The sequence below is a fragment of the Lissotriton vulgaris genome, chromosome 3_2, assembly GCF_964263255.1.
Source record: "Lissotriton vulgaris chromosome 3_2, aLisVul1.2, whole genome shotgun sequence".
Classification (NCBI taxonomy): domain Eukaryota; kingdom Metazoa; phylum Chordata; class Amphibia; order Caudata; family Salamandridae; genus Lissotriton; species Lissotriton vulgaris.
Window position 1 is genome coordinate 279,293,836 of NC_141690.1, and position 26,323 is coordinate 279,320,158.

Sequence of the window (26,323 nt, forward strand, 5' to 3'; positions counted from 1 at the left end):
CTGCATGGGTTGGAGCTGCCCTACAGCTGTGGAGGTCTGAAAGCGCATTGCTGCATGGGTTGGAGCTGCCCCCCAGCTGTGGAGGTTTGAAAGCGCATTGCTGCATGGGTTGGAGCTGCCCCACAGCTGGGGAGGTTTGAAAGCCATTGCTGCATGGGTTGGAGCTGCCCCACAGCTGTGGAGGTCTGAAAGCGCATTGCTGCATGGGTTGGAGCTGCCCCACAGCTGGGGAGGTTTGAAAGCGCATTGCTGCATGGGTTGGAGCTGCCCCTCAGCTGTGGAGGTTTGAAAGCCATTGCTGCATGGGTTGGAGCTGCCCCACAGCTGTGGAGGTTAGAAAGCGCATTGCTGCATGGGTTGGAGCTGCCCCACAGCTGTGGAGGTCTGAAAGCCATTACTGCATGGGTTGGAGCTGCCCCACAGCTGTGGAGGTCTGAAAGCCATTGCTGCATGGGTTGGAGCTGCCCCACAGCTGGGGAGGTTTGAAAGCGCATTGCTGTATGGGTTGGAGCTGCCCCACAGCTGTGGAGGTCTGAAAGCGCATTGCTGCATGGGTTGGAGCTGCCCCACAGCTGTGGAGGTCTGAAAGCCATTGCTGCATGGGTTGGAGCTGCCCCACAGCTGGGGAGGTTTGAAAGCGCATTGCTGCATGGGTTGGAGCTGCCCTACAGCTGTGGAGGTCTGAAAGCGCATTGCTGCATGGGTTGGAGCTGCCCCCCAGCTGTGGAGGTTTGAAAGCGCATTGCTGCATGGGTTGGAGCTGCCCCACAGCTGTGGAGGTCTGAAAGCGCATTGCTGCATGGGTTGGAGCTGCCCCACAGCTGTGGAGGTCTGAAAGCGCATTGCTGCATGGGTTGGAGCTGCCCTACAGCTGTGGCGGTCTGAAAGCGCATTGCTGCATGGGTTGGAGCTGCCCTACAGCTGTGGAGGTCTGAAAGCGCATTGCTGCATGGGTTGGAGCTGCCCCACAGTGGTGGAGGTCCGAAAGCCATTGCTGCATGGGTTGGAGCTGCCCCACAGCTGTGGAGGTCTGAAAGCGCATTGCTGCATGGGTTGGAGCTGCCCCCCCAGCTGTGGAGGTTTGAAAGCGCATTGCTGCATGGGTTGGAGCTGCCCCACAGCTGGGGAGGTCTGAAAGCCATTGCTGCATGGGTTGGAGCTGCCCCACAGCTGTGGAGGTCTGAAAGCCATTGCTGCATGGGTTGGAGCTGCCCCACAGCTGGGGAGGTTTGAAAGCGCATTGCTGCATGGGTTGGAGCTGCCCCACAGCTGTGGAGGTCTGAAAGCGCATTGCTGCATGGGTTGGAGCTGCCCCACAGCTGTGGAGGTCTGAAAGCCATTGGTGCATGGGTTGGAGCTGCCCCACAGCTGTGGAGGTCTGAAAGCGCATTGCTGCATCGGTTGGAGCTGCCCCACAGCTGTGGAGGTTTGAAAGCGCATTGCTGCATGGGTTGGAGCTGCCCCACAGCTGTGGAGGTCTGAAAGCGCATTGCTGCATGGGTTGGAGCTGCCCCACAGCTGGGGAGGTTTGAAAGCGCATTGCTGCATGGGTTGGAGCTGCCCCACAGCTGGGGAGGTTTGAAAGCCATTGCTGCATGGGTTGGAGCTGCCCCACAGCTGTGGAGGTCTGAAAGCGCATTGCTGCATGGGTTGGAGCTGCCCCACAGCTGGGGAGGTTTGAAAGCGCATTGCTGCATGGGTTGGAGCTGCCCCTCAGGTGTGGAGGTTTGAAAGCCATTGCTGCATGGGTTGGAGCTGCCCCACAGCTGTGGAGGTCTGAAAGCGCATTGCTGCATGGGTTGGAGCTGCCCCACAGCTGGGGAGGTTTGAAAGCGCATTGCTGCATGGGATGGAGCTGCCCCTCAGCTGTGGAGGTTTGAAAGCCATTGCTGCATGGGTTGGAGCTGCCCCACAGCTGTGGAGGTCTGAAAGCGCATTGCTGTATGGGTTGGAGCTGCCCCACAGCTGTGGAGGTCTGAAAGCGCATTGCTGCATGGGTTGGAGCTGCCCCACAGCTGTGGAGGTCTGAAAGCCATTGCTGCATGGGTTGGAGCTGCCCCACAGCTGGGGAGGTTTGAAAGCGCATTGCTGCATGGGTTGGAGCTGCCCTACAGCTGTGGAGGTCTGAAAGCGCATTGCTGCATGGGTTGGAGCTGCCCCCCAGCTGTGGAGGTTTGAAAGCGCATTGCTGCATGGGTTGGAGCTGCCCCCCAGCTGGGGAGGTTTGAAAGCCATTGCTGCATGGGTTGGAGCTGCCCCACAGCTGTGGAGGTCTGAAAGCGCATTGCTGCATGGGTTGGAGCTGCCCCACAGCTGGGGAGGTTTGAAAGCGCATTGCTGCATGGGTTGGAGCTGCCCCTCAGCTTTGGAGGTTTGAAAGCCATTGCTGCATGGGTTGGAGCTGCCCCACAGCTGTGGAGGTCTGAAAGCGCATTGCTGCATGGGTTGGAGCTGCCCCACAGCTGTGGAGGTCTGAAAGCCATTGCTGCATGGGTTGGAGCTGCCCCACAGCTGGGGAGGTTTGAAAGCGCATTGCTGCATGGGTTGGAGCTGCCCTACAGCTGTGGAGAACTGAAAGCGCATTGCTGCATGGGTTGGAGCTGCCCCCCAGCTGTGGAGGTTTGAAAGCGCATTGCTGCATGGGTTGGAGCTGCCCCACAGCTGGGGAGGTTTGAAAGCCATTGCTGCATGGGTTGGAGCTGCCCCACAGCTGTGGAGGTCTGAAAGTGCATTGCTGCATGGGTTGGAGCTGCCCCACAGCAGGGGAGGTTTGAAAGCGCATTGCTGCATGGGTTGGAGCTGCCCCTCAGCTTTGGAGGTTTGAAAGCCATTGCTGCATGGGTTGGAGCTGCCCCTCAGCTTTGGAGGTTTGAAAGCCATTGCTGCATGGGTTGGAGCTGCCCCTCAGCTTTGGAGGTTTGAAAGCCATTGCTGCATGGGTTGGAGCTGCCCCACAGCTGTGGAGGTCTGAAAGCCATTGCTGCATGGGTTGGAGCTGCCCCGCAGCTGGGGAGGTTTGAAAGCCATTGCTGCATGGGTTGGAGCTGCCCCACAGCTGGGGAGGTTTGAAAGCCATTACTGCATGGGTTGGAGCTGCCCCACAGCTGTGGAGGTCTGAAAGCGCATTGCTGCATGGGTTGGAGCTGCCCCACAGCTGTGGAGTTCTGAAAGCCATTGCTGCATGGGTTGGAGCTGCCCCACAGCTGTGGAGGTTTGAAAGCGCATTGCTGCATGGGTTGGAGCTGCCCTACAGCTGTGGAGGTTTGAAAGCGCATTGCTGCATGGGTTGGAGCTGCCCCACAGCTGGGGAGGTTTGAAAGCGCATTGCTGCATGGGTTGGAGCTGCCCCACAGCTGTGGAGGTCTGAAAGCGCATTGCTGCATGGGTTGGAGCTGCCCCACAGCTGTGGAGGTCTGAAAGCGCATTGCTGCATGGGTTGGAGCTGCCCCACAGCTGTGGAGGTCTGAAAGCCATTGCTGCATGGGTTGGAGCTGCCCCACAGCTGGGGAGGTTTGAAAGCGCATTGCTGCATCGGTTGGAGCTGCCCCACAGCTGGGGAGGTTTGAAAGCGCATTGCTGCATGGGTTGGAGCTGCCCCACAGCTGTGGAGGTCTGAAAGCCATTGCTGCATGGGTTCGAGCTGCCCCACAGCTGTGGAGGTCTGAAAGCGCATTGCTGCATGGGTTGGAGCTGCCCCACAGCTGTGGAGGTCTGAAAGCCATTGCTGCATGGGTTGGAGCTGCCCCACAGCTGGGGAGGTTTGAAAGCGCATTGCTGCATCGGTTGGAGCTGCCCCACAGCTGGGGAGGTTTGAAAGCGCATTGCTGCATGGGTTGGAGCTGCCCCACAGCTGTGGAGGTCTGAAAGCGCATTGCTGCATGGGTTGGAGCTGCCCCACAGCTGTGGAGGTCTGAAAGCCATTGCTGCATGGGTTGGAGCTGCCCCACAGCTGTGGAGGTCTGAAAGCGCATTGCTGCATCGGTTGGAGCTGCCCCCCAGCTGTGGAGGTCTGAAAGCGCATTGCTGCATGGGTTGGAGCTGCCCCACAGCTGTGGAGGTCTGAAAGCGCATTGCTGCATGGGTTGTAGCTGCCCCACAGCTGGGGAGGTTTGAAAGCGCATTGCTGCATGGGTTGGAGCTGCCCCACAGCTGGGGAGGTTTGAAAGCCATTGCTGCATGGGTTGGAGCTGCCCCTCAGCTGTGGAGGTTTGAAAGCGCATTGCTGCATGGGTTGGAGCTGCCCCACAGCTGTGGAGGTTTGAAAGCGCATTGCTGCATGGGTTGGAGCTGCCCCACAGCTGGGGAGGTCTGAAAGCCATTGCTGCATGGGTTGGAGCTGCCCCGCAGCTGTGGAGGTCTGAAAGCCATTGCTGCATGGGTTGGAGCTGCCCCACAGCTGTGGAGGTTTGAAAGCGCATTGCTGCATGGGTTGGAGCTGCCCCCCAGCTGTGGAGGTTTGAAAGCGCATTGCTGCATGGGTTGGAGCTGCCCATCAGCTGGGGAGGTCTGAAAGCCATTGCTGCATGGGTTGGAGCTGCCCCACAGCTGTGGAGGTTTGCAGATTCAGGGATTAAGTTAAAATGCAAGCAATGGGGCATTTGTGAACCTCTGGGGGGCCACGTGGGGTGGCAAAAGGGACTGTATATATCTGGTGTAATTAATAGTGCGGTTGGTCTCACGCACTGTGAATGCATTGCCAGGGAATTGGGACCCTGCGTCATGGGGCATTTGGGGCGAACAGTGAAGGGGAGGGCAGTATATGGGTTGTGTTGTAAGTTGCTCAATGCCAGTGAGATTACCTTTTGCTCTTTATTGGTTTCAGAGAAAACGAGGAAAGGGTCGAAAGACCATAATCGTCGAAATCTGTTGCTAGACTGAGGTTTTGGAGATGATGGCGACCGCGGTGCCCCGATGTGGGGTTTGTGTAGCTGATGATGTGTTTGGAAGTCCTGTCCTTGTGGGCTGTGTTGGAATGAATGAATGAATGAATGCATGAGTAGTTTTAGATAGTGCAATGTTCACTCACAGGAGCATCTTGGAGCTTTGTCGAGAAAGGGGATCTGAAAGTCCGGAGAGGAGAGAAAGCGAAGTTACAACAGCAGAAGCAGAGATTAGATAAGAGATTGCACAATATGATCCGGGGTGGCGATAATCCAGGTTTTTCAAGAGCTTCCTGAAAGTGAGTTCAGTTTGAGTTTGTCTAAGCTGAGTGGGCAGGGAATTCCAGGCTTCGGTCCCTAGGACAGCCATTGCCTTCCCCCCTCTAGATTTCAGTTTGAAAGTGGGAGCTGTTAAAAAATTATCCGCGGATGACAGCAGAGTGCGTTGGGTGGCACATGGCCTGATTCTGGATCTTAGATATCCTGGTCCAGTTGCCCTTGTGGCTTTGTAAATGATGGTCAAGATTTTGAAAAGAATCCTCTTATGGACCGGCGGCCAGTGAAGAATTCTCAGTGCTGCTGCTGAGGAGGAGCCTTTCGGCCAGTTGAGTACTCCCCTCGCTGTAGCGTTCTGGACAACCTGCAATCTTTTCAAGACCTTCTTTTTTGTTCCTGCGTATAGAATGTTCCAGTAGTCCAGACTTGATAAAATTAAGGCTGCTGCAACAGTTTTCCTAGCAGGCATAGGGAGAAGGTCAAAGAATTTTCGGAGAGTTTTTATTGTTTGAAAACACGTGCCTGCCGCAGCAAGAGCTTGCTTGTGGAAAGATAATGTAGGGTCCAAATTGATTCCCAAATTTCTCCCTGGGTCCACTGTGTTCGGAGGTGGGGCCGAATTGGAGGGGCACCACTGGTTGGGCATAAACACATTGGACTTATCAAACAGCATCGTTTCTGTTTTTGAGCTGTTACACTGAAGATGATTCAGTTTCATCCAATCCATCACTGCTGTTAGACAGGGGTGAAACTTCTCTTCCGCCACTGTAGGGTTTTTATCTAGAGGATTGCAGGGTTTTAACCAGGGTACTTGATGCGGGAGATTGGTCGGTAGTGGTTCGAGAGTTCAGAGTCCGTTGTGGGCTTTCTTTTTCCTGGGGTTTGGGGTGGTGATTGGTTTGAAGAGCTCTTAAAAGTGGAAGGAGGGTTGCAGTCTTCTGGGTTCCTGGCACCTGGATAATCTTGGACCTACTTTGGTATTTTCATCATGAGGTCCTTGAACACCGACCCAAAAGTGGCAGCAGCTGCTCTTAACTGTTTGTGTCCCTAGAAAGTACATGATGCAGCCTCTGTTTATTTTTTCTGCATGTTATTACTTTCCTTCCTGATGCATGTGCTTGGCTTCTCCTGCAGGAGGTGCTGGAGGGAAGGGGGTCTGGGGTGCCCCCGGAGTGGTTTATGGATACCAAGAGCCGGACGCCCATGACCCCAACTATGATGAGTCTGCTCAGGTAAGCTGCCAGGACCACCCCCACCCACCTAGGGACCGAGAATTCTGTTCCCTTGCAGATTTTATAGACATTGCTTGCAAAAAGGATACCCCAAGGTAGTGTCTCCTGCCTCTGCTTCAGATCTGTGCCCTGCTCTGTCCTTTCCACTTCCAGGCAAGGACATGTTTACTTGCTAATGGGGGTGCTGTTTTGTTTCAAGAAACGTCTTACAAATCATGAGAAATTTTATGTGTGCGTACCCACAACCTGTTAGTCTGCCTCAGGTGCCTGCTGTGAGCTTCAGTTCTACGGTAGGTGTGTTTGCTTTAAACCCTTCTACGTTTTCCACCTCGTTCTACAGGGTGACACAGTGTACGAGAAGGTGGTGCCAGAGCTGGAGGAACGCGACCTGGAGAAAAATGTGCACCCCATGGTGCAGGAATACTTTGAGCACGGGGACACCGGTGAAGTTGTAGTGAGTATTCGTGAACCGTGAGGTGATGGTGATGGCCTGTAGGGACGATGTAAGATTGCATGAATAGTCTATAGGCCCCTGTAGAGGAATGGGCATCAGCGTATGTTGGAAAGGCCAGCAAGTGTCAGTGTATTATCTAGTGATGAGCGAGAGAGGCTAGCAAGTCAATGAGAGAGAGAGAGGCTAGCAAGTCGATGAGAGAGAGAGAGAGAGAGAGAGAGAGAGGCTAGCAAGTCGATGAGAGAGAGAGGCTAGCAAGTCGATGAGAGAGAGAGGCTAGCAAGTCGATGAGAGAGAGAGGCTAGCAAGTCGATGAGAGAGAGAGAGAGAGAGCGAGAGAGAGGCTAGCAAGTCGATTAGAGAGAGAGAGGCTAGCAAGTCGATTAGAGAGAGAGAGGCTAGCAAGTCGATGAGCGAGAGAGAGGCTAGCAAGTCGATGAGAGAAAGAGAGGTTAGCAAGTCGATGAGAGAGAGGCTAGCAAGTCGATGAGCGAGAGAGAGGCTAGCAAGTCGATGAGAGAGAGAGAGAGAGGCTAGCAAGTCGATGAGCGAGAGAGGCTAGCAAGTCGATGAGAGAGAGAGAGGCTAGCAAGTCGATGAGAGAGAGGCTAGCAAGTCGATGAGAGAGAGAGAGGCTAGCAAGTCGATGAGAGAGAGGCTAGCAAGTCGATGAGAGAGAGGCTAGCAAGTCGATGAGAGAGAGAGAGAAAGAGAGAGAGAGAGAGAGAGCGAGAGAGAGGCTAGCAAGTCGATTAGAGAGAGAGAGGCTAGCAAGTCGATTAGAGAGAGAGAGGCTAGCAAGTCGATTAGAGAGAGAGAGGCTAGCAAGTCGATGAGCGAGAGAGAGGCTAGCAAGTCGATTAGAGAGAGAGAGGCTAGCAAGTCGATGAGCGAGAGAGGCTAGCAAGTCGATGAGAGAAAGAGAGGTTAGCAAGTCGATGAGAGAGAGAGAGGCTAGCAAGTCGATGAGAGAGAGGCTAGCAAGTCGATGAGAGAGAGGCTAGCAAGTCGATGGAAGAGCGGCTAGCAAGTCGATGGAAGAGCGGCTAGCAAGTCGATGGAAGAGCGGCTAGCATGTCGATGAGGGAGAGGCTAGCATGTCGATGAGGGAGAGGCTAGCATGTCGATGAGGGAGAGGCTAGCATGTCGATGAGGGAGAGGCTAGCATGTCGATGAGGGAGAGGCTAGCATGTCGATGAGAGAGAGGCTAGCATGTCGATGAGAGAGAGGCTAGCAAGTCACTGAGAGAGAGGCTAGCATCTCGATGAGAGAGAGAGAGGCTAGCATGTTGATGAGAGAGAGAGAGGCTACCAAGTCGAAGAGAGAGGCTAGCAAGTTGATGAGAGAGTGGCTAGTAAATCAATCACTCAAGGTTTATAAAGTGTGGCTCATCACCCGATAGGTTATCCAGGTGCTTGCAGGTCCTGAGGCGTATTCGAACAGCCTGGTTTTGAGGCCCATTGGGACGTGAGGTGATGGTCCGTAGGTGCGTGGGGAGGCTGCTCCAGGTTTTTGCTGCGCCGTGGGAGAAGGATCCTCCTCCACTTCTGCTCCGGTAGATGCAGGGAGTATGGGCAAGTGAAAGGGAGGCGGAGAGTCGTCATCTTAATGGTTGGTGGAAGTTTAGGTGGTGGTCAATGTAGGCGGGTCCTTAGTTGTGTTGAGCCTTATGTGCGTGGATCAGCAGTTTGCATTGACCGCTCTTCTTTACGGGGAGCCAATGGAGTTTCCTGAAGTGGGGTGTGATGTGGGGTCATCGGGGAAGGCCGAGAAGGAGTCTGGCTACTGCATTCTGTATGGTCTGAAGTCTCTGGAGGAGGTGTGCAGCGGTTCCTACGTAGAGGGCATTGCCGTAGTCCAGTCACCTGGTGATGAGGGCCTGTGTCACGGTGCGTCTCGTGTGTAGGGGTAGCCACTTGAAGATCTTACGTAGTATGCACAGAGTGAGGACGCAGGTGGAGGAGACAGTGTTGATCTATGATTTCATAATGAGCTTGTCAATGATGATTCCGAGGTTTCTGGCGTGGTTGGAGGGAGTGGGTGTGGGTCCTAGGTCTGATGGTCACCAGGAGGATATCCGTACTTCCATCTTGTCTGTGTTCAGCTTAGGAGGCAGTTGTTTGTCATGCATCTGTGAAAGTTGGTTCTGGTGGTGGTGGGGTCGTCGGCGAGTGAGAGGATGAGTTGGGAGTCATCTGCGTAGGAAATTATGTGGACACTGTGGGATCTGATGAGGAAGTGATGAGAGAAAGACTAGCAAGTTGATGCATTCAGAACAGGTTTACAAGGCATTACCAAGCTTCAGGGAAGATGCCGACCTTAGCTGGAAATGTGTGGAGGCATGGTGGCTAACCCTGCAAGGATTGACGGTAAATTTCAGAGTTTGTTATTCATGAAGAAGGGGTGTATGTTCCGAAAGGTTGTTACTGATCCATCAGTAACAACCTGTGCAGTGGAAAATGGATACAAGTTTGCCGAAGCTGTATTTCCACACGGGATAATGCGGCTTGTGTAATCTCAGGGAGCCATTGTGCTGATCTGTGACTGCACTAGATGGTGCCCGGTGGCATCCGTGCTGCTAGTGACGAAGCGCCAGGAAGGGGCCTGTTAACTGCCCACTTCCCAAAGGTGGGGCCATGTGAGGCCACACCCGGGCATGTGTTGATGGAGGTGTCCTGGCCTAATTGAGGGTCAGTGTAGGTAAGTGTGCGCTCTAAGAATCATTAACGAGGGAGGCGAGATGACAAATGGTGCGACGTGAAGTAGTGTTGTAAGGCTTTGGGGTGCATGGTAGGTTTGTGAGGTGTGATGTGGTCTTTCGCGTGGTGATAGTGATGGCTTCTCAGTCTAGCTGACCTGTCAACATGCCTTTTTACGTATAGAAAGAGGGGAATGTCGAAGCATCTCTCACTGCATGACCCAAAACAGAACCCACCTTGGGGATGTGAGATGACAGTAAAAGGTGTCAGGAGGCCCCAGACAAGACCTCTCCTGGTACATTCCTACCAGCCAGTAAACTGTATACAACTCTCCAAAAGAACATTAAGATAAGCAGAGCCCAAATGAATCTTGGGAGCGACTCACTTTATATTACTTATTTGACTGACAAGAGTCAATAAACCCACAGAGCAACGACCTGTTCAGAGTTTTGGATTCAGGTGCGTTAAAAAGAAAAAATAGAATATAGCCTGGTAATAGTTCGATACTATACATAGTCGACGTTTGAGAGGGATTAGGCAGTTGGGTGGGCAGTGCATCAGTCTGTCTGGGTCAAGGAAGATTGGGTTTTCGTCCACCAGGCACCACTAGACGGTTGCCAGAGGATGGACATCCTGTTCTGGCTGGTTTTGGTAACATGAAGCTGTCGGCTAAGAAGACCCATTTCCAAGTTGCCTCCATGTCTGAATGAACCAGTGTGATGTCCGTATCGGCAGCAGAGCCGTATACTGTTTTCTGTATTGAAATGGCGGCACTTGTGAGCCGTCCTTAATCACTCCTAAAGTACTGTCAGACTTTCATGCGAGCATGCTTATCTGCGTTCCTACTTTCTTTCCTGTGGCCCACACCTTTAGCGCAGATGAATGTTAGTTTGGATATCATTCGTTTCATATTGGGCATCTGGCCACACGTGGAGAATGGAGCTGGGAGCTTGTACGATTGATTGGCTTCGGATGATATATTTACAATTAATCTGAACCCATCCACTACTATCAACCTTCCATCCTCTTCACTCGGGTCAAGTTTAAATCCCATCAAACAGGTTATCGAGACACTGATGGGTGAGGCACGGGGCCCTCAGGAGGCTGCATGTGCCTCTCACTGCTATGTCCAGTTTGAGTAGTTGCGCGCTCGAGGCTGGTTGCAGGTATGTGATGCTACGTCTAACCCTGTGTTTTCCTTCCGGCACAGGCCTTGTTGAAGGAGCTGAATCTGGGCAGGAGGAGGCATGAGTTTCCTTCCCTGGCTGTCTCCCTCTCCCTGGAAGGAAAGGCCAGTCACCGAGAGCTCACATCCCGGCTCCTCTCTGACCTGGTGGGCAAGATCATGGACCCGGAGGATATCGCTCAAGCCTTTGATAAAATATTGAAGGATCTCCCTGACCTCATCTTGGACACTCCGGAGGCCCCGCAAGTAAGTGCGCTCGGGAGTGAGCGATGGCCAGCAAGCCCTTGTGCTCAGTGCAGCCTGGGCTGTTTCTACGTTCAGTGAATGTTGGTGTAACGTGGAAGGTTAGCACCTGTGAAGCAGCTTTGGGCACAGTCTAGTTCTAAATGTGCTTTTGTTTCATCCTGTGCAGATGTTGGGGCAGTTCATAGCCAGGGCGATTGCTGACCATGCGCTTCCAATGAACTTCCTGGATCGCTACAAGGGCCAGGTGGACTGCGACTATGCACGGTAAGCAATGTGGACCCTGGGCAGAATTATGGGGGCACAGTTGTCCGAATCTTGCATTTGCATCAAGAATTTAAAAAAAGAAACATCTGAGAGTGGCTTTACAGAACTGTGCCTTATTCACTTGCCTTGCCAGCCTCCTGCAGTTCTCTTTATGAATCTGATTGCTCCAGTGAGGTGTCTTTGTGTTCACCGGATGCTGAAGGGGCTCCTGGGTGCTGTCTTGGTGAGCAGTGATTTTCAGGATTACTGTGGCAGCTGTAGCAAGTAGCGTTCTTGAGCTTAAGGCAGTCCCAAACCCACATGCTTTGTTGTGGCCTGCTACTAATCTTGGTACTGTCAACCCAATTTGCTGCATTCAGTGTGTCCCATCAGAAAGCAGGCCCTATAGAGCAGAGGTAAACATTGGGGAAATCTCACCCTTGCAGATGACTTTTATTGGATCTAGTCATTTCTCTGTAAGTTCTGCTGTCTGCATTCAAGCAAAAGCAGTGACACTCTCGTAGGTCTGCACGTCCAGCGCCAGATGGCAGGAGAATGCGGTGCATGTGAAGCTACAGCACTAATCGCTACAAACATATGGTTACAGGGTAAGTAACATTTTTCTTAGTCGCTCATTCTTATAGATGTACATCGCACTGCGTTTTTTGTACTAGGAAATTGATCTAGGGTCACATGGTGAAAACAAAAGTAACCATTTTTAAAAAAAATCTGAGGTTGTCATCTTCTATCTAGTCATATGCACTATTTCAATCTATCTGTTCCTTTTACAAGAACCCAGGAAATGAAAGAATACAAATTTGAAGCTAAACAAGTGAAAGCTGGAAAATTATTCTTGGACTTCTTGACATCAAAAGGTCAAAGTGTGACTGTGGGAGTTATCCATGCGGAGTTTGGTATCTGCTTCTTCTAGATGTTGTTATTCAGTGCTTGCACCATCTGCAAAGCTTCACTTTGAACACAATGGAAACTCCTACAGTGGGCACTGTTTTGCGGCATGTGTCAAAGAGTCCGGTCTTAAAGACCTTACCCTCAAAAGAAGTGAAGGTTGTGGTGGGCGTTATGATGACTTTGTTGTAGTAGATGATGAGAGGTATTTACTAGCGATCAAAAATAAATGATGAGAGAAGATGGCTGCCTCCCGCTGAATCACCGCTGTGATCTCCTCTTTTGGGTCTATACTCCTGATCGGCGAGTCCAGGATATTCAGGCTCTGATTCCGATCTTTCGGCCTCTATCTTGGGTTTTGGTCAGGATGACCCTGAGGCCGGTGGGCCTCATGGCCTCCCTCATCCTGCTCGTCGGTCATGCCAGATGGCATGTGCGGGCTCTGTAGTGGCCCCTGAAGTTCCAGTGGGCGCAGCATCAGGGGAACCTGGCGGAGTCCGGCCAGATCCTGGCGGGCACTGCACAACAATTGTAGTGGTGGCTCACGAACCGGCATTGGGTCAATGGCAGATCCCTCTCCCTTTCCCAACCGGAGCACACCGTGGTGACGGATGCGTCTCTCCTGGGATGGGGCGGCCACTTGGGAGAGGTGGAAATCAGAGGCCTCCGGTCTTTGGTGGAGTCTCCGCTCCATACCAATCTTCTGGAGCTACGGGCGATCCGAATTGCACTGAAGGCATTCCTTCCCTCTGTCCGGGGGAGTGTAGTGCAGGTGTTCACAGACAACACCACCGCCATGTGGTACTGCAACAAACAGGGCGGGGTGAGGTCGTGGACCCTCTGCCAGGAGGCTCTGCGCCTCTGTACATGGCTGGAACATCAGGGCATTTCCCTGGTGGTTCAACACCTGGCAGGTTCACTGAACACCAGGGCGGACGAACTTAGTCGCAGGTGCATGATGGATCACGAATGGCGTCTTCACTCGGACGTGGCGCAAGGTCTCTTTCAACAGTGGGTTGAGCCTGGTTAGATCTATTCGCCACCAAAGAAAACGCGCAATGTCAGCAGTTCTGCACGTTGGAATTTCCAAGGCGGCACTCGCTCGGCGAGGCTTTTTGTCGGGAGTGGAGTTGCGGTCTGTTGAACGCCTTTCTGCCTATACCACTTCTGCCCCGAGTGCTGAAGAAGATCAGGTGCGACCGGGCTCAAGTCATTCTTGTGGCTCTGGACTGGGCTCGAAGAGTTTGGAATCCCGAGCTACCCAGTATGATCATCGATCCCCCGATCCGACTGCCTCTTTGGGAGGATCTTCTGTCGCAGCAGCAGGGTACGGTCATCCACCCGAACCTGTCCAGTCTCCACCTCCTTGCGTGGAGATTGAGCGGCGGCAGTTGATTCCTTTCGACTTGCCTCCTGAAGTTTCTGTCATTCTAGCAGCCAGGTGTCCCTCCACTAAGTTGGTATACGCCTGCAGGTGGAACAATTTTGTGGCATGGTGCACAGCAAAGGCTGTGGATCCCCTTTCTGTCCCTCTTTCAGAAGTTCTATTGTTCCATCTTTCCTGGGCACTATAAAGGGCTACCTTTCTGCTATTTCAGCCTTTCTCAGGCTACCTGATCAGCCCTCTCTTTTCAAGTCGCCTGTTGTAAATCGGTTCCTCAAAGGCATTCCCTCCTATTTCTTTCGTGATGCCACAGTGGGACTTGAATTTGGTTCTTACATATTTGATGTGCCTTCCCTTGGAGCCTCTTAACAACTGTCCTCTACATTTATTAACCTTGAACACTGCTTTCCTGGTTGCCATCACCTCCGCTAGGAGAGTGAGTGAGCTCCAGGCTCTTTCTTGTAAACCTCCTTTTCTTTCTGTCCATCCGGACAAGGTTGTGCTCAGAACCCGTCCATCCTTTTTTTTTGCTAAAAGTTGTCACTGCCTTTCACATCGGGCAAACCATCACTTTGCCCACCTTCTTTCCGCCTCCACATCCTTCCAGAAGGAAGAGAGGCTCCACCGCCTAGACCCAAAACGTGCGCTCTTGTTTTACTTGAACCATACACAACAGTTCCGGGTGGATGACCAGCTCTTTGTTGGCTACGTTGGCGCCAAGAAAGGTCAGGCTGTACACAAGCGGATTATCTTCCAATGGGCTGTCTTGTGTATTAAAGCCTGTTATTCTCTTGCTAAAAAGGAGCCTCCAGTGGGGCTGCATGCGCATTCCACCAGGGCGACGGCAGCCACTGCGGCATTAGGACGTGGTATAGCCTTACAAGATATCTGTCAGGCAGCTACGTGGGCCTCGCTGCACACTTTTACTATGCACTATTGCCTGGACAGCCAAGTCCGTAGAGACTGCTTCTTTTGCGTTCTGTTCTCTGGGACTTCCTGGTGTGATCTTGGTTCGCAGACCCAGCACCGGGGTTGGTATTGCTGGGGTATCTATTCTAAGGTAAGGAATCTATCACTGTGTTTCTTTCAGATGATCAAGTTACTTACTTTCGGTAACGATATATCTGTAAGAAACATTAGTAGTGATATATTCCTTACCGCCCCAACCATCCTCCCCGTTCTGCAAACTGATTTCTAGGGTTAAGGTCATCCCATTCAGGGCCCTAGTTTCAAGGCAGTAGTGATCAGTATCTTGCATGGCTCTGCGTTCCTGGCGTGGAAAGTCGTGCACAGAACTGATGTCCGCGCACGTGGGCGGCGTCTAAATAGCTACCGCAACGTCATCTCGGCAACCACAATGCCAACGACGGATGCGGAGTCGCACGATACCACCTTCCTATGCGCAGGGGTACTGCTGACGAAACCTTTCCGGATCCAGTCTGACGCCTGGGAGTAATTCTAAGGTAAGGAATCTATCACTACTAATGTTTCCTACAGATATATCATTACCGAAGGTAAGTAACTTGTTCGTTTGTAATGATTTTTATTAATCAAGAATAAAGTATTTTCTTTTCTTCTTCTAAATAGGACTTCCCAAACCAAATATCGCCCTCCAAAGACTTACTTCACTCTCAAATCCTTTTTTATAATTACCAAATTGTTAGGCTCTTAGCGTTTGAACCATCCAACGGAGAAACAATTTCTAATCCTCATAATTCCTATTCTCAAATTGATTATTAATACTTTAATACATTCAATTTTTAATCCTACTATCCAGAATATTGATATCTCTAATTATGCGCTATTTTCTTGCATTTTATGTCCATAATCTCAAGGTAGATGGCTCATAAATACCAATGTTATCCTTAATGGCAAAAATTGTTTTTTATCACCAATACATGACTATTTTCCTTTTTATCCTGAGGGTTTTACATTTGTTGTAAATTGATGGGATGCATTTAAGCCATATGTCAGAGGGGAGACAATATCTATTATGGCACATAATAATAAATCCTTGAACTCTAAAATGAAAGAATTAGATAAGCAAATAGCGAAGTATGAACATCTCTTCCTCACATCTGACCACATCAAATATAATGTACAATTACAACAACTTCGTTATGAATTAAACTCCACATTAAGCAGTAGGGCGGGCATACAAACTTCTAATCAAAAAGCTAAATTCTGTTTTATTGCTAATAGATCAGAAAGATTTTTAGCCAATTATCTTTGTACTAAGAAGGATAGCATTCAAATTAATGCTAACCATAATTCTAATGGTCAAATCACTTTATCCCATAAAGAAGTAGTTAATGAATTTATGAATTACTTTTAAACTTTATATAATAAACCTCCTCCTAATGATACGTTGCGTATTGATAATTTCTTTAGAGAAGTGTGGTTTACCTAAAATTTCTCCGTCAGTTAGAAATAAGTTAGATTTACCAATCACTTTAGATGAAGTTCATCTAGCCGTTAAATCTATTAAGTTACTTAAATCTCCATGTCCAGATGGTATCCCGGTTAAATTTTATAAAGAATTTCCTCCTCCCCTTTCACCTCGTTTACTCAAACTATTTACTTACCTTTCTAGTACAGGATCAACTTCTGGGTCCTAGTCCTCCCGAAACCTAATGAAGATCTGGCTATTGTTTCAAATCATCACTGCATTCTTTAATTAATTAAAACCTCAAACTTTATGCAAATATTCTTGCACTTAGGTTGGCCTCTGTACTCCTACCATCATGCATATTGACCAATCTGGTTTTCTGAAAAATAGACATGTTGTGAGTAACGTAAGATTATGATTTCATGCGCTTGAAGTTGTATCATCACTAACACTGTGAGCCGGTGTCCTGGTATTAGATGCGGAAAAGGCTTCTGATAAAGTTATTTGGCAGTATCTTTTCCGTAGCTTGTATACATTTAATTTTGGCACTTTGTTTATTCTTATGATTTCAGCTCTATATTCTTGTCGGTCTGCCAGACTTTTCATTAACGGTCAAATCTCCAATAATATTTTCTTGTTTAGGGGCACTAGACAAGGTTGCCGCTTATCACCTTTACTTTTTCTTCTTGCTTTTGAACATTTACTATTTGTCATTAGGAACAGTATGGACATTGAGGTCCTCACTATAAATAACGGCCCTAATAAAACGTGATGATATGCTCTTATATATTGGTAATCGAGAATCTTCCATTATTATATTTAAATTAGCACTTACTCTGATTTCAGGATATACGCTAAACATTATTAGAACAGATTTTATTTTCCTTTAAATGCTCAAGGTACACCTGATATATTCCCAAAAAAAGAAATAATTTGTCAGAAAGACCAACTTAAATATCGTGGTATATTATTTTCCCATACCATTAAGCAATCTTTACATGGTCTGCACTACATTCATCCCGCTGGGGAAAATTGGTGCTATAAAAATGGATATTGCTCCATCAATTTTTTATCTTCTTTCTATGATACCTATTCAACTTCCTTTTAAGTTGTATAAAAATATGGACACATTCATTTCTAACGTTATTTGAAATAACAAATCTCATCGAAGTTATTAAAAATTAAAATTGGCTCAAAGCAATGGTGGTTTTGGTTTAACAGATTTCCTTAATTATCAGAAAGCATTTATTTTAAAACAGAGTACCTTCTGGTTTCAGCATACGGAGCTTATTAATTCACCTTCATGGCTTCGTATTGAACGAAGTTTGATATCGCCATTTCCTTTACCTGGAATGTTCACCATGAATAACTCTAATGCTTTGCTAATACTGTAGTCTACAAATTTTATATTATAGGAAATTGGAAGATTTGGTCTAAATTTTGTGTCACTTACATTAAATTTCTCATTATGGTATAAATATGTTTTAAAACCAGCTCGCCACTCAAACTTTTGACAATCCTGGATTAAAGCTGGTATTTTTTTATGTATAAGATATTTATCACAACAATGCCTTTTGGTGACTTACAGCAAACATTTAAGTTTCAGCCGTCAGATATTTATAAATAGGCACGCTCATGTAGTTCAATCATTGATTCATTGCCAAATAATGTTCCTATAAATGCTACCTCTGATTTAGAATTGTATATTGAAACACTTTCTTCGTCATCCCACGCTGTGTCACTGTTTAATAAAAAAATGTACAATTATTAAGGGGACAATATGAACTTTCTTTTGGAATAAGGAATTAGACTTGTTGTTCTCCATAGATATATGGAGGAGCATTTGGTTGAATAGTATCTCTGGGTGGCTGCATGTTTCTCTATACCAAACTAATTACTTTACACTATTCAATTGTCTGTGGACTCCTTTAAGGTTATTTAATAAAAAATACTTGTGAATTCGCCCAATTGCTGGAATAGTTCTCTGAAAACACGCTTCTTACGACATATGCTTATGAATGTCATATTGTTGAAGTATTTTGGAAAGAGGTTTGGAAGATTGTTACTAAACTTTTGAATAACACAAAAATAATTTGACATATTCTATATTAATATGTGGGTCAACTTTCCACCACATTTTCTGTCATGAATAGCAAACTTCTATATTTACTGATTTTTGCAGCTTTAAAATCAATCCCTTCCAATTGGAAACATGCCTCATTACTGTCAATTCATGCACAGTGGGCATGGATAATGTTTACAAGCAGAGGAGCTGATTTGACTTTATCATGTGTCCTCTACAACACTCCTACTGGTCATTTATTTTGGAAACCAGTTGATGATGAAGTAGTTTTACATCTTCAGTCTTATTAATAGTGATTCAGTGTTTCATATATTGGTATATTGGTCAAAGTTAGAAGCTCTATTAACAATAATTTGTATAATGATTTTATTTAACCTCATAGCTGCTTCAAACGTTCTGCGCCAGTACGGAACGTTCGAAGAAACGGGCGGGGCTGCGTCGGCCATTGACCGTTCGCAGCACCAGCCAGGTAGTGCTTGCGACGGCCGACGGGAGCACGGAAGGGGTTAATCCCTTTTTCTTTCCTTTTTATTTTTATTACTTGATTATAGTTGTTGTTTTATAGGCAATTTATTAACTCTTACTTGATATTATTCTACAGTTTATGTATTTATTAACTCAATTATTATAATGTAAATTTGCAGCTACCTTTTTCGGTGGTCTTTTATGTATGGTCTTCTCATATGTAACTAAAAATGTAATAAAATGTTTTGATCACAGAAATAGATGATGAATCTCTTGGCCTCAGCCGTCCACTTGGAAGCGGGCTGTATGCCCAGTTGTGGGTGTTCAACCAACGATTCCATGTAACTCTTCGGTACATCATCCCATTCGGCTCTCCGAGAGCTCCTAATGCATGTCCACTGGTGCAAATAGCCTTACTGAAAATTACCTGATGGAACTGAGCGAGTTGAGATATGCACTGACTGTCACCAGCCATGCCCTGTCTCCCATTTCTCATGCTTGTACCGCTGTCTTTCCCTTTGCAGAGCTGCTCTGGACCGAGCTGCTGTCCTCCTCCGCATCAAAAGGGAAATCATCCGTCTGGACAACGTCTGGGGCGTGGGCGGAGGCCAGAGACCTGTCAAGCATCTCATCAGAGAGGTCTGGCTTGCTCATTTCTGGTGCTAAAAACATGGGCATTGATTCAGGAAGATGGTCAGATGGTTTAGTGGACTACTGTGTCTGCTGTAGGGGCCTGTGTTTGACCTCATGGTCACAGGTTCAAAACCCGGCAGGTCCACTCAGCCTTTCATCCTTCTGAGGTGGATAAAATGAGTACCATTGTGTTGGGTAGCAATAAATATCTTATTCCGCACCATGATACTCTTGGGTGAACGTGCGCTTTACAAATTCAAGTTATGCTTGTTCTAGTCCATCCTGTACGCTTTGCCTCCACCCCCATTTTCATTGCTTTCTGTTTTCCTGGGCGTGGTATCAATCTTCTCCATGTTTCCAATTGGTTCTCCCTCCCCCCTCACTCTGCTTCCCTTTGTTTTTCTTTTCTTTCTATTCCTGCTCTTCCATTTTGTTTTGCAAGAGAAGTCTCATGTGGCTAGTATGGACCGACTGAGCCCGGGTCTGAACCCGTCTTCTGCAGCCAGCCTTCTTTTTCTATTTGTGTTTTTTTTTAGGTCTCGCCTATCCCATTCTGCAAGGAATAGATAGGGGAGAATTATAGTCGGCAACATAAGTTCTCAAACCATTGGCGGATTTCAAACAGTTCACGTGAACACAAGCACGCGCTTTTCCCCCACAGGCTTTTTTTCACGAGCTTTGTGCACGCTCCATTCAAGCTGCTCACTCCTCCCACCCTCCCCCTGTCCAGCGCGCGCCTCTTGCTCATCACACCCCCTTCCTTTGTAGCACTACAACATTCAGCCGTGCACTCTTTACAGTCATCCCACCCCCTGCCTTTCAAGCGCGGCAACACGCAGACCATAGCTTCTCTCCCATTCAGCTGCCCGTTCTCCCCCCCCCTCTCATGCGCGCTCTTCTCTATACCTTTTTTTAAAACTCAACACGCAGACCACAGACTCTCTCCCATTCAGCTGCCCGTTCTTCCCCCCTCCCTCTCATGCGCGCTCTTCTCTCTACATTTGTTTGCAAACACCAAAACTTGTGCCACAGACTTTCTCTGTAACTCTCGCGCCACTTTTCTTTTTGTTTTGTCCACGCAGCATTCATCTGCCTAGCACGACCCAGCACGCCAACTCCAAACCCACAGCTTCTGTTTTCATTGGCTCTTCACTTTGTGCACGCTCCATTCAAGCTGCTCACTCCTCCCACCCTCTCCCTGTCCAGCGCACGCCTCTCGCTCATTATCCCTTCTTCCCTCTCCAGGATGCCAGCACTCAGACGTGCACGTCCAACCCCCTGCCTTTCAAGCATGGCAACACGCACACCACAGCCTAATCATCTGCCCGTTCTTCTCCCCCCCCCCCCATTCTTTCTAACTCGCGCTCTACTTTCCTCTTCATTTTGCCCACAAAGCATTCATCTGCCTAGCACTACCTCGGCACGCCAACGCCATACCCACAGCATCAGTTTTTATTGGCTTTTCATTCACTTTGTGCACGCACCATTCAAGCTGCTGACTCCTCCCACCCTCTCCTTGTCCAGCGCGCGCCTCTCGCTCATCATTCTCCCCTCCCTCTCCAGCATGCCAACACTCAGATGTTCACGCTGCCCAGTCATGCCATCTCCTGCCTTTCCAGCGCGCAAACACACAGACCACTGTCTCTCTCCCATTCAGCTGCACGTTCTTCCACTCCCCCCCTCCCTCTCATGTGCGCTCTTAGCTCTTCATTTGTTCTCAAACCCCATTGACCGTGAACACAGAACATGCACGGAATAAGGAACATCAGTGCAAGCTTCCTTCACAAAAAGAACATGCAGGGTGTGGCAGCATCCAAGCAAGATTCCCTCACGTACCCAGAACAAGCATGGCATGCAAGCTTCCCTCACATACACAGAACAGGCATGGTGCAAGCAGCATCAGTGCAAGCATACACAGAACAGGCATGCACAATCAACATCAGTGCAAGCTTCCTTCACAAAAAGAACAGGCAGGGTGTGGCAGGATCCAAGCAAGCTTCCCTCACGTACACAGAACAAGCATGGCATGCAAGCTTCCCTCACATACACAGAACAGGCATGATGCAAGCAGCATCAGTGCAAGCTTCCCTCGCATACACAGAACAGGCAAGGTGAAGGCAGCAGCAGTGCAAGTTTCCCTCATGTACACAGAACCGGCACGGCACAGGCATCATCAGTGCTAGCTTCCCTCACGTTCACAGAACAGGGACGGTGCGGGCGGCGTCTGAGCAAGCTTCCCTCACATACACAAAACAGGCACAGTGCAGGCAGCATCAGTGCAAACTTCCCTCACACAGAATAGGTACGGCATAAGCAACATAAGTGCAAGCTTCCTTCACAAACACAGAACAGGCACCCAATAAGCAACATCAGTGCAGGCTTCTTTCACACAAAAAAACAAGCAGGGTGTGGCAGCATCCAAGCAAGCTTCCCTCACATACACAAAACAAGCATGCACAATCAACATCAGTGCAAGCACAGTTCAGGCAGCATCAGTGCAAGCTTCACCCACATGCACTCAACATGCATGGTGCAGGCAACAGCAGTGCAAGCTTCCTTCACATACACAGAGCAATGCAATCTTCCTTCACATACACACAACAGGCACAGTGCAGGAAGCAACATTAATGCAAGCTTCCCACACATACACAGAATAGGCATAGTGCAGACAGCACCACTGTAAGATTCCCTCACATACACAGAACAGACACAGTGCAGGCAGCAGAAGTGCAAGCTTCGCCCACATACAGAAACAGTCACAGCGCAGGCAGCAGCAGTGCAGGTTTCACTCACTTACACTGAACAGGCCCACAACAGCAGCACTCATCACCTCTACAGCACCACTCAGAACCACCACAGCAGCACTCAACGTCACACTAGCAGCACTCTGCAACACACCAGCATCAATCAGCACTACCACAGCACCACTCACCATCACAACATCATCACTCAGCGCTACTCCAACATCACTCAGCACAACTACATTATCATACAGCACTACCACATTATCACTCATCAACACCACATTATCACTCCGCACCACCACATCATCACTCAACGCTACACAAGCATCATTCAGTACCACCACATTATAAATAAACACCATACACCATAACAGCATCACTGGGCACCACCACAGCAACAACAAACAGCAAAAGTGCAATAACTACAAAACAGAATCTGTTACAGTACATCAAATAAGTCCAACTCCACCCTCCAACTTCACCCTCTAACATCAACTACAAACACCACCCTCAAAATCCAAACATCAAATAACAAAACCACAATCAAACTCCACCCTCCACATACAAATCCACCAAGTTATTTACATGTTTTAGCAAATAACATAATACGTTACAATAACTTTTTAAATCAAAATTGCATTCATACATTTAAATAAAAGCCGTTGTTATTTGTAATATCAATACATACAAGTCACATACAAACAACACATATTGTATCACAATTGCTAAAGGTGTCACATTTAAAAAAATAAAAATATTGGCATTGTAAAATACAAAACTATTAATTCCTATATTTTGTGTATAGAAAAACATAAATAAAGAAACATATTATCTACAATACCAAAAATCACACTTTCCTAATGCGAGACCTATTGCATTGCAAATGCTCGTTTAATTAGGGCTGCTTCCTCTAATCCCCTGCAGTTCTTTTTTCCTTTCTTTACTTGATGAGCGTACACTAACTTCTTCACCTGCACATTCTTACTGCGCTGCAGGTGGTGAAATGTCAGCACAATGGAGCGGGTGGCATGAAGAGCACCTGAACTCCACTGCAGAGGAGGGATTCAAGCTGCTTAAGCCATGTCAAACAGCAGGGTGTACTGCATGAGAAAAGCAAGATTCATGGGGTTGTGGGAGGTATGTTCTTGATGGGACTTTTAGAAGGCAGAGCAGCCCTTGTGATTCTTTTCGCACAAATAAAGGTGTGTGTGTGTGTGTGTGTGTGTGTGTGTGTGTGTGTGTTTGTGTGTGTGTGTGTGTTTGTGTGTAGGTAGATGAAACCTTAGTTCTCCACCATGACATTCTCTCTGGTAGTTAGAGTGAAATATCTCCGAGCTCATTTCTCCAGCCATTGCGGATGAACCTCCTGACTGCTGTTGCGCCCAAAACCTCTTCCTGACGTGGGCCCATAAACCATCCCCACTCCTCCTCTTCTTCCCAGATAGTCATGCTGTTGATTGGTTCCAATAAGTGCATATGTAGTGCCTTGACTCTGTGGTTCTCATGTTCCTCCTGCAGATGAACCTTCTTCTGAAGGAGTACCTGACTGCGGGGCAGGTCACAGAGGCCCAGCACTGCCTCCGCGAGCTGGAGGTCCCACACTTCCATCACGAGCTGGTATACGAGGTAGGTTACTGCCGTCTGTGAGCAAACTGAGCTGTGGCCGGATAGATAAGCAGTCCATGGAGAAAGCTGGTTGTCTTTTACGTGAGGACTGAAGTGTAGGTTGAGTGTAGATGATCTCTGCACTCCACTCCACTCCACGCCTACACCAAGAGGGATTGTTTCTTCTGCTCTGAATACATGTAGAACCAGTGTATGTGGCCTAATGTTCTACTCTTCCTAGCCCTGTACTTTTTGATATACTCTCTCTCTCTCTCTCTCTCTCTCTCTCTCTCTCTCTCTCTCTCTCTCTCTCTCTCTCTGGTTTATGCTGCGTGTTTTACGCCATCTTTTAGGTATTGGTTGTCTGCTGTTCACTTTCTGTTCAGCTCTTGTCTGAGTTTATTTTTTAGGTATATTTGTGACTGGTCATTTTCCCATCTATTCCCAAACATTAAGCTTTGTGTTTTTTACAAACTTTTGTTCTTGTTGTGTTCCTGTATATTTCCTGTTTCTCAGGTTTGTTTCTACTTGTTGTTCTGCTTCCTGTTGCTCTGTGGTCTGTCATCTCTATTTTCTTTTTGTTCTGGTGTTACCAGTTTGTTTCATGTGTGGCCTCTAGTTTTCATTTACCTCTTGCTGCTCAGCTAGGGCTACTCTGAGATTTTTGATCTAGTCTCTGTTTCTCGTCTCTCAGTAGAGGTTTCTAGGATGTATTGTTTTCCTCTGGCTGCTTACCTGGCGTTGCTGAGGTTTTGTGATGTTTCTTTCAAGGCTCTGTTGATGGTGCTGGAGTCCAACGGCGAGGCCCCAGTTGTGATGATAGTGAAGCTGCTGAAGGGTCTGTGGGAGACTGGCCTTGTGACCTTGGACCAGATGAACCGGGTGAGTGTTTGTTGCATGGCTGCTCTCACGAAGAGCCTATCCGAAGGCACAGAGTGCAGAACGTTTCTCCTCCTTTCTGATGCCAAGTCAGCCTGCACAGATGTGCTAAGCCTCACCAATCTGTTGACAAAAGCTGGTGTTCCTCCAGGGGTGGGAGACCGGAGCCCGCTGCTAAGTTGCAAGCTGGAGAAATGGAGTTCTTGGGATCTAATTGCGACCTCCCCAGTGGATCACATCGTGCAGTTGGGCCCCATATCTTCAGCTGCCTGTGCCACACTGCGTTGATCTGCCAACATTTCCTGTGCTCAATACTGTGCGATAAGTCTGTGGTTGAGCCAGCGGGGTTGAGTGTTGACCTTGCAGGCCGCTGGTGCAGGTCCTACGCTTCTGCAATCCATACTTTGAAAAGGATTGGTTTGGATCATGGGATCACCTGTTTTCTTGTAGCGCTTCAGAGCGGTAAAACTGTGGTGAGCGCCTCTACTGAAGAGGTTCCTGGTTCTGTAATGTTGCTGACTTTCATCCCTGGCTTGTGCTCCTCAGGGCTTCCAGCGAGTCTACGACGAGTTACCAGACATCAATCTGGATGTGCCTCTTGCGCACAACATCATGGAGAACATGGTGGATCTCTGCTTCGAGGAGGCCGTCATCACCAAGCAGCTGAGGGATGCCTGTCCTTCAAGGTGAGTTTATCAACAATGCATGCCTGTCGTCACCGTGGAGGCCATCAAAGCAGCCTATCCTCTTCTGACTCCTCCCCACCTCACCTCCTGTGCCCCTCCCCACCACAGGAGCCCTTCAGGAGGAGCCGGCCCTCGTCCTCCTCCAGCCCCTCCTGCTCGGTCTCCCTTCTACAGTCAACTTCAATCCCCTCCCCCCCACCTTCAACCCCTCCACTGCAATAGGGCCCCCGAAGCAGCCTGCTTCCTTCTCCCTCCCCCACTTCATCTCCCATACCCCCATCTCAAGATCACGCTCTGGAGCAGCTTCTCCAACCCTCTCTTCCCCCAGCGGCTCATGCTGTCTTGTCTCCCTACTCCAATCCCATCCCCCCACCTCAGGAGGCCCTCCGGAGCATGAGCACTAGTTTTCATACAGTAAGGTTTACTGCACCCAGGTGGGCCATGTATTACCACCGCGTAAGCACCACAATCGGAATGCCTTTTTTTCCTGATCATAGGCCTCTGTATATGTCCTGTCATTGCACTGATCTATATTTTATAATCTATTATCTACTATTGATGGATGTGCAGACACTTGGCATAGCCACTACTATTGTGTATTAGGCCCTCCACCTGCCCTCCCCGACTCCTCCCCACCTCGCCTCCTGTACCCCTTCCCACCGCAGGAGCCCTTCATGAGGCACCTATCCTCCCCCAGCCCCTCCCGTCTGCTCTCCCTTCTCTAGTCTCCTACCATCCCCCGCACCTCAGGAGGCCCTCAGGATCATCTCCCCCTCTAGCCCCCCTGGCTGTGTCTCCATAGTCTTCTTCCTTGGTTACCTCCCATCCCCCACACCGCAGGAGGGCCCCAGAGCAGCCTGCCCCCTTCTGACTCCCCCCCCCCCACCTTCACCTCCTATCCCCACGCCCCAGCACAAGGCTTTCCGGAGCAGCTTCCCCCTCTCCCTTCCCCCCCCCCCCCCTCCTTCTGCTCTGTCTCCCTCCCCAGTCACCTCCAAGCCCCCAGGAGCAGTCAGCCCGCTCCCACCTCAAATACCCCCCCTACCGCAGTGGGACCCCAGGAGCAACATACCCCCCACCCTCTCACTCCTCGCTAGTCTCCTTCCCCAGCCAACTCCCATCCCCCACCTCATATGGCCCTCCTTCTCCTCAGCCCCTCCTGCTCTGTCTGTCTCCCTCCCCAGCCTCTTCTCTCCCCCCCCCCCTCACCCCACCTCATATGGCCCTCGGGAGCAGCCTGCCCTCCTTCTCCTCAGCCCCTCCTGCTCTGTCTGTCTCCCTCCCCCCACCACCTCAGGAGCACCCCCCCCCCCTTTAGCCCCCTTGGCTGTGT

At 49.2% G+C, this 26,323-nt stretch overlaps 1 protein-coding gene across 2 annotated transcripts in view; it reads left to right on the forward strand.

Annotated features, from left to right (window-relative positions):
• The window catches only part of LOC147725685 (programmed cell death protein 4-like), a 123,659-nt gene that overhangs the window by 55,649 nt on the left and 41,687 nt on the right, over positions 1 to 26,323 (forward strand). For both annotated transcript variants that reach the window (XM_086964359.1, XM_086964360.1), the window contains exons 4-11: positions 6,291 to 6,388; positions 6,729 to 6,842; positions 10,752 to 10,973; positions 11,140 to 11,237; positions 18,968 to 19,082; positions 23,339 to 23,446; positions 24,197 to 24,307; positions 24,851 to 24,990. In XM_086964359.1, coding sequence (XP_086820485.1) covers positions 6,291 to 6,388; positions 6,729 to 6,842; positions 10,752 to 10,973; positions 11,140 to 11,237; positions 18,968 to 19,082; positions 23,339 to 23,446; positions 24,197 to 24,307; positions 24,851 to 24,990 — 1,006 coding nt within the window. The remainder of the gene's footprint in view (positions 1 to 6,290; positions 6,389 to 6,728; positions 6,843 to 10,751; positions 10,974 to 11,139; positions 11,238 to 18,967; positions 19,083 to 23,338; positions 23,447 to 24,196; positions 24,308 to 24,850; positions 24,991 to 26,323) is intronic.